This window comes from Theobroma umbraticum, unplaced genomic scaffold (assembly GCF_002168275.2).
Source record: "Theobroma umbraticum cultivar Fairchild unplaced genomic scaffold, ASM216827v3 scaffold_95.0, whole genome shotgun sequence".
Lineage (NCBI taxonomy): Eukaryota > Viridiplantae > Streptophyta > Magnoliopsida > Malvales > Malvaceae > Theobroma > Theobroma umbraticum.
The window spans coordinates 2495464-2503677 of record NW_018397257.1 but is presented as its reverse complement, the minus strand read 5'-3'; the positions used below and the strand labels follow the sequence as shown (position 1 = coordinate 2503677).

Here is an 8214-nt window from a genome sequence, read left to right as displayed (position 1 = left end):
CATTTTTTGTGATATAAAATTGAAAAGCTACGTGTGCCGTGCTAGATACCATACAAATTTTAAAACTTACTGTAACAGTATAATACATCAAATTTATTTTTTAATGAAGTGACATCATCAAATGATTTAGTGTCGTATGACTTTTTTATATTGGCTGCATATCAAATATAAATTTTATTAATAAATGAAAAAATGGTTCATTTTAAGCAAATTTTTTTTGCAGTTTGCTACTATACTAGTGAAGTAGTATTAATGCTGCAGGGTAGACGCAATTTTTAGATGAAACAAAAAGACTTGTGTTATCACTTTTTTCTGAGTTTTTATGGGCATGATCTTACGATCTCACCGATGCTCTCCTGAGATCGCTTGTACATCCCTAAGCTTCTGTTATTCCAATAAGATCCTTGTTTAGATGAGCCAATCACATCTACAGCCACAATACCCACAAGGCAAATCCCAACCCACGCGCTACTTGCACTGAAATGCATCACGCCCTTATCCAAGCCCTCCATCACATAATTTCTCTCCATTACGATGGGTCCGTTATTTGCACTCGGTAAGCTGGACGTCACCAGCATTCCTCCCAAAAACAATTTTGAAATGTCCCTTAATATTTCTTACCTTGGAAAAACACTCAATTAGGGGAAAAAAAGAAGAAGAAAGAAAACTGATTTTTGTTAGGAGGAGTGAGTGATCGAAACAAAAAGAGAAGAAAGAGAAGCAGTCTCTCTCTCTTCACAATAACATTGGGCTCTTCACCACCGCTTCCTTCCTTTTCCTTTTCTCTCCAGAAAACTAGAAGTCTCTCTTTCTCTCTCTTTCGTTGGTTCTTCTTCTGAGAAATAAATTTAGAGTTTTTTTTTTTTTTAAAAAGAATAATTGCTTGGGAAATTGTAGGAATCTAGGTTTAGGAATTATTAAAGAGAGATGGATTCTTCGGTGAGTTCGAACTCGCATGGGAACCTGGACGAACAGATTTCGCAGCTGATGCAGTGCAAGCCCTTATCGGAGCAGGAGGTAGTTATTTTTCATTCCGAAATGAAACGGATCTGTTTGAAATTTCTTGATTTAGGACTTGATCTGTGACTTCTTCCACCGATCCATTTTCCTTTCAGTGGTTTCTGGATATTGTACCAGATCCATTTTATTTGCTGGAGGAGTTTATAGGGAAAAAAAAAAAGAAAGATAAGATTTATGTGGAATCAGTTTTTTCTTTATTTGCTTGCTTTTACTGATATTGATCCATTTTGTTTGTTAATTTTCTTTCTTGCTTTTCATTTCCCATTACAAAAGTATACTCTTCCTGGGATTTCAGGTTTGGTAGTAGGAAAATTATTTTAGTTTCTTAATTTTATCACAGTTTGGACACCATACTCAATTGGCTAAAGCATTTGTTTTTGAGAATCAGAATTAAATGCCTGGGGAATGTTGTTGGAGGCTATAAATGTTTGTGGTTATCAGTTGCCTCATTCAATACATTTGGTTATACTTTTGCTTCTCTCTGTAAAGATTTTACGCAACAAGCCTCGGTCATCTAGCTCCAAAAGTAGTAATATTTGCACAGATAGATGGATTTAGTCCCTCTTATATGGGCAAGGTTCAGTAATTTGAGTTGTGATTAATCTATTTCTTGCTTGTAGCATTGTACCTTATTTGGACAGTTTTCTAAGTGTGGTCAAGTTGCGTGTTTAGGTGCCAAGGCACTGTATTAATCTAGCAAAGGTAAACCTTTATTGATGCATGCACCTCGAAAGCCAACAGGCTTATCGCTGTTGGGTTCTTTTTTGTTTCTTCAAATTTGGTCCTTACATGGGATGTATTTTTGATTGAGAAAATGAATGTTTCTTTTTCATGTTTGTGGATATATTGTCCATTTATAAGTTCCTGTGGAGAAGGAAATGACGTTAACTTCATGCTAGAATGTAATGATGTTATTGAATGGAGTCAACGATTCTTTTTCAATGTTTCAAAGTCATTAAGTACAACAAATTTTTTAAAGTCAACTTTAGGGTATGAGATGGAGTCAACTTTTTAAAGCTTATGAAAAATTTATGTTTGAAGGCATTAAGTACAACAAATTTAAAATTTTTTATTAATCTTTTCTGAAATTAACAACTTTCTTCAATTAGTTGAGTGTTTTTTCCCACCTTTAGTGTGCCTTGCACCTTCGAGTAGCCTTTTCTTTACAGCCTTTATACTTGTTAATATGGTCATTTATGGATTAGTTGAACTCATTGTTTTCTCAATCCCTTTTTTTAGATGACAATCTTTTTCTTTTTCACACTTTTTTTTTTAAGTTATTGTTACCTGATCTTGTTCTTGGTATTTGTTATGATTAGGTTAGGGTGTTATGCGACAAGGCTAAGGAGATACTGATGGAGGAAAGCAATGTTCAGGTGTGCCTTATCATCCATTGCCTCTGTCACCACTCTCACGACTATTTTGTTTCTATTATTTTTCCCCCTGAAATAGTTTTTTTTTAATGGTGATGTCCGTTTTGTTAACCCTCATTTGTTATTGGCAGTGTTGCATTTCTGAATTTTTGCACATTAATCCTTACTTTTTTTTTTGTTTCTATATTTGTGTTGCCTAATACTTTTCTATTTTCTTAAATATAAGTCTAAAAATTAGTTGGTTTAGTAGAGGTTTATGTTGAGATTGGAACTGCTGAAGATTTGTTTCCACTGATGTAATATGCCTTTTCTTTTATTGAAAAGGAAATGTATGGAGTCTGTTGTTTTAAAATCTTTGTTCTCTTTACATGATGACTTATAAGGTACAAAAAAGAATATTTTGATAAAAACGTTTCACTCTATAGTTGATAAGACTCGAGGGAAAAGAAAAAAAACAAAATGAATCGCTAGAATGGACTACAAAAGTTTAAGTGCTTTCTAAAGCAATTGTCAGCTTTCATACCTCTTTGTGTCTCTACCTGTTGTTTGAACTCCTGATATGGTCATCAGGTATCTTTAACTCCAATACTATTTCGTCTTTTGGTACAAATGGAAGCCCGTTGTGCTTTGGATAGGTAGGTCTCTCCCGTCCCGTAAACCCCATCTTCTCATTACCATGATTCAAACCTAAGATCTCTAAGTTGAAAGTCTCAAGTTTTTGTAGTTCGGGTGGCGGGTGTCCCCTTGGGGACCTTAAATTCTTGATTAAATTTTCATTTTGAAGGCTTACTACCACATCCTTTCAACTACTTGAATGAATGCATGATTTGCCTGCTCCTGTCACACTTGCTGTTGGCTTACCATGAGTTGTATGTTTTTGTGTTTGATATGATACAGCCTGTCAAAAGTCCTGTCACAATATGCGGTGATATTCATGGGCAATTTCATGATCTTGCAGAACTTTTTCGAATTGGAGGGAAGGTAATTGTTCTGATTGAGGCAGCTATCTTGTGTTTTAAATGTGCTGTTAACTTTTGTGAACTATTTGCAATGCGTCTAGTACTTTGTTTCTTTTGTCTAGTCTTCAACAAACATTTATAAATCATGATCATAGCTATCACGTGCATCTAATTATAGTTCTGTTGTAAAGATTTTTCATTACTTTGTGAGATGGTATAAGATGGAACTGTTATGCCTGGAATGTAATGTAATACACTCGGAATCAGAATAACTTCCATATTTTCTCTTGAGTTCGAATTGATATGCATGTTGTTAGCTATTTCATAAAAGTTTTTGGTGCATTGATTTGCTCAATTTGCTTGTTCATCAATTAAGCTTGTCTGTTTCTTCCACTTCCTATATCTTTTAGCTCTTTTTCACTGGTTCTTTTTTTTCCTCACATTCATACTTTCTTTTTTTTTTTTTCAAATTTTCTGGTCAGTGTCCAGATACAAATTACTTGTTCATGGGAGATTATGTTGACCGTGGTTACTATTCAGTTGAAACTGTAACAGTAAGTATGGTTACTGTCTTTTGATTTCAGCTTTTGATTGTTTCATCTGGAATGTTTGAGTTTTTCGTTTTACTGAGTGTTCATTTTCCGCTAGCGATATTTTATACAAAAACCTACATATTTTTGTTCATTGAGTGTGTATTGATTTTGGATAAAGCCAGAGGGTTAGATGGGGGGGGGGGGGGGAATGCTTTGTGGTTACATTACTTTAATCGCCCTTCTTCCATTCAATGATGCTTTAAACTGCATGATGAAATTTATATGGGTCTCCCAGATTTGACAGGATTTTTATTCATCTTAGGTGGCGATGTGTCTGTTCTCATGTGTGCATACGCACGGAGCCACATGCTTGGTATTCTTTTTGAGCTGTGTACATTGTTGCACAAACAAATTTTAGTAAATCATAGGTGGCAGATATGTTTCATATTGATTTTCTTACATGTGTGTGCATGCTTATGTATGTCTGAATCCATGTTTATGTATATGTATGCAACTATTACATATATATGTTCATACAGACATATACATAAATGTTGGTCTGTGTATGAATTTTGTCAAATACCCAAAGACACATTTATGCACTTGATATTCTGTCTGAACATATTACATGGTTGCTCAAACTGACCTATGTTGAAACTTTTATCTACTGATATGTGGTCAGGTCAAGTTTGATTGGCCTGTTCGTGTAATGGTCCTATTATTACTTCAGATTTTTATATCTTGTAACATGTGTGGAAATCTTGTTCTTGCTTCTTATGCCTCTACCTCCCTGGCATAGGAGACCTATCTGCTGTCTGGTTTCATGCTTTACCGTCCATGTTATTTGTCATACTTTTGGCTCATAAAACTGTTTTATTTGTTGTGTCTCTTGTGCATCTTTATTATTCAATAATGGGAGTCAAACCGGTAGAAATGATGGGAATGTAATCTATAAATTTGACCTTTTTTTTTCTATGACCATAGGCAATCTGGAAAACTTAAGGTGGAGTCTCAAGTATACTGCTTGTGTAATTTTGGTGGTCCTTCAGTCTGTGAATTAGTGCAGGGTTTTGACTAATTGCTGTTAATTATGTTTAGTTGTGGTTGCAACTTATCATTTGTTTGTGATTAACTTTTGTTCAGCTCTTGGTAGCCCTCAAAGTGCGTTACCCCCAACGGATAACTATTCTGAGGGGAAATCATGAGAGCCGTCAGGTATGCTATGTTTCTAAATGATTGTTCTTGATATATATATATATATATAAAAGCCATGAACATTTCTTGTAAGAGCTTATTTAAGTAGGAATGATTTGTTAGTGTTCTTTCTAAAAGCTGTAATGCATGTACGAAAAACTTGGTTGTCTTCGTTGTTTTCCAATTTTCTTTTGCAACTTACTTATATCCATTTGATTCTTATGTTTCCTGTTAATTGTTTTCTGTTTATGAATGCAGATTACTCAAGTGTATGGGTTTTATGATGAATGCCTAAGGAAGTGAGTATCTTAGAATCTTTCTATGTAGGCTTTTTTGTAATGCAGAAATACATTAACTTTGAGAGTTGAGATTGAGGCTGGTTTTCTTTAATGTGACTGTAAAATACTGCTTGTTATCTTTCCTTCCTGTTCACACTTTTCATTTATAATGTGGTTTCTAAAGGTGGGCATAAGGCCCAATTTGATTATTGTGATTAATTGGGAAGGTAATCTGGTTATATTTTGTGGTTCATGTGCAGCTTTGATACATGAACCTAATGTTGCAAATAGATAAAATAAAGAGGAGTGACTATTATAGGGACCAGCTTGTCAGAATTTTCAAAGAAGTATTTTGATCTAGATTTATGATATTTTTTTCAATAGCTGCCAGATCTGCCTTTGTTAACCAAAGAAGTTTTCACGCAATCCTTGTTAGGTTGGCATGTTAATTATCTTTCTTAATGAACCAATTAGGTAATGAACTGGTTTGAACATCAAATGTGGAAGTAGGTGATGCCAATGCTAGTGTTGGGGCAATTGGATCTTGTCCATGAATAAGCTTATTTCTCATTCAATTGCCTAATTTAAAGGGTGTCTACAGTTTTTTGTGCTAGGAAGCAGAATTCACTTCACATATAATTGTTATTCTGAGAATAGAAGTGGGCTGAAGAAACAATTTTAAATAACTCAGGAACTTCATTCTCTTTTACTCTTTGACTTATACTGGTCCTATGTTAATTGCTCATTCATTTTCCTTTTTGGGTTAGGAAGTTTCTCTTTTATTAAGTTATTGGTCTTTTCTTTGAAGATATGTTTTCTATTTTATCTGCAGGTATGGCAATGCCAACGTATGGAAGATCTTCACTGATCTGTTTGACTATTTTCCACTAACAGCGTTGGTTAGTATTTAGTTATTCAGTGTTTGATGTTGTTTGAAATGATCTTTGGTAAAGTTTTTTGGTTGTGATTACTGGAAATTGGGACATTACTTGGATGTGAGTAATTAGAGACTTGGTATGGCGTGCTGTCACGGTGTCATGGATTATAATTCCAGTGTTTTCAGTAACACGTTGCATGATTTTTGAAAAGTGATGCCTTGCTATCAATTATGTTGCTCAAACTCTTCATTTTCCATGAAGTACCTATGTTTGACACATATATATCTGATGGATGTGAGTATGGAGGTCTGACCCTCCAAAGAAAAGGAAAAACTTAGAAAAATTGAATGTACCTGTATCAAGGACATATCTCTATCGAACACTTGCCCTCAATCCAAGTAACGTAGGTTTTCAAGATGCCTTCTTTTACCACATAATGACTTAACTTTTAACTGTAACCATAAAGGGGTTGATACGAAAGCAAACTAGTGATACTGCCTTAGTTCTAGCACACTGTTCTCATCATTTTTCCCAACAATGCCTGGATTCTTTATTTTGTTTTTTCCAGCATCTGGCACTAGTATATCTTTACCAGAATTATTAGCAGCATCATTTATCACTTGAAGCTTCAATTTACATAGATCATGTTGGACTAAACATCTAGCTAAGCTAAGCTCAGCTAATGGCGCTGATGTCTAACTTTTGATGTAGTTTGTTAGTTTATGACACCAGAATCAGTTATAGGTGAACTATAGATGTATTGTTTTTGTTAATGGTTCTTACCTGCGGACTTTCTTCTGTTTTGAAGGTTGAATCTGAAATTTTCTGTCTCCATGGTGGGTTGTCTCCATCCATTGAAACCCTGGATAACATACGTAATTTTGACCGTGTTCAAGAAGTCCCTCATGAGGGTCCCATGTGCGATCTTTTGTGGTCTGACCCAGATGATCGTTGTGGTTGGGGTATTTCTCCAAGGGGTGCTGGATATACCTTTGGCCAAGTATTATTTTGTTGCTTTGCTTCCTTTTTTGGTTTTATTCCTGTTTTTCTTGGAAATGGTCAAAGGATATGTTTTTATCTCCTCTTTGGTGTGCTAACCTTTTATGATGTCTTCAGGACATATCTGAGCAATTTAACCATACAAATAACTTGAAGCTGATTGCTAGGGCTCATCAGCTGGTCATGGAAGGATACAATTGGGGTCATGTAAGTACTTCCCCAGTGTTGGTGCTTTTTCCAGAATTTTTTGAGTTTTGATACGAAATTTGTGTTATTGATGATTTGACAGGAACAAAAGGTTGTTACTATATTTAGCGCACCTAATTATTGCTATCGATGTGGAAACATGGCTTCCATCCTGGAAGTTGATGACTGCAAGGGTCATACATTCATTCAGGTGGGCTGTTCTCTTTTCACACAATGCTAATATTTTCATTGTATATGTATATAAATGCTTGCATTTCCATGTATAATGTTCAAAACATGGGTTGCAATAAACATTTGAGAACTATTCTGTTTTTGCAGTTTGAGCCTGCTCCAAGGAGAGGAGAGCCGGATGTAACCCGGAGGACACCTGATTACTTTCTATAAGTAAACTGGCAGTGGGTTGATCAGTCTCTGGTGCCCAGTGCCCATCAATGGGTTTGCGATGAGGGTTTTTTCAAATTTAAGATAAGATTTATAATTAGCAATGGTGGTTGTTGGGTGACAGCGAGCTTGTATATGGCTGATGAGGGCTTCCTTGGTCAGGGTTGTTTCCTTGAATTATGCTTGGGTTTCTGCAAGAGGAAGCAAAAGAGCTGGTAACACTGTAGGGGCATATGTACCATTTTCCAGCGGACAATGTGACTATTATTTATTTTCGATGATTTTAATTTTGGTTTCCATTAATCTGTAGAAGAATGGGCTGTTCGAGGGTTGGGATCTGTAGAGGAATGCTGACAACATTTGCCTTATAATGGGTGCTTTGGTTTTTTTTT

General features: G+C 35.3%; 1 protein-coding gene across 1 annotated transcript; it reads left to right on the top strand.

The window, feature by feature from the left end:
* The first annotated feature begins 632 nt into the window (after window positions 1–632).
* LOC110411897 (serine/threonine-protein phosphatase PP2A-2 catalytic subunit) lies at window positions 633–8213 on the top strand. Its single transcript, XM_021422256.2, has 11 exons — window positions 633–1017; window positions 2340–2396; window positions 3291–3374; window positions 3835–3906; window positions 5029–5100; window positions 5338–5378; window positions 6190–6256; window positions 7044–7235; window positions 7352–7441; window positions 7524–7631; window positions 7760–8213. Exons 1-11 carry the CDS (start codon window positions 928–930, stop codon window positions 7823–7825), a joined length of 939 nt encoding a protein of 312 aa, XP_021277931.1. The 5' UTR covers window positions 633–927; the 3' UTR covers window positions 7826–8213.
* Window position 8214: the final 1 nt, after the last annotated feature.

Coding starts and splice junctions, on each gene's coding strand:
- LOC110411897 (XM_021422256.2), top strand. CDS start 928: ATGGATTCTTCGGTGAGTTCGAACTCGCATGGGAACCTGGACGAACAG. Junction 3,907..5,028: donor ATTCAGTTGAAACTGTAACA/GTAAGTATGGTT, acceptor ACTTTTGTTCAG/CTCTTGGTAGCCCTCAAAGT. Junction 5,379..6,189: donor TATGATGAATGCCTAAGGAA/GTGAGTATCTTA, acceptor TTTTATCTGCAG/GTATGGCAATGCCAACGTAT.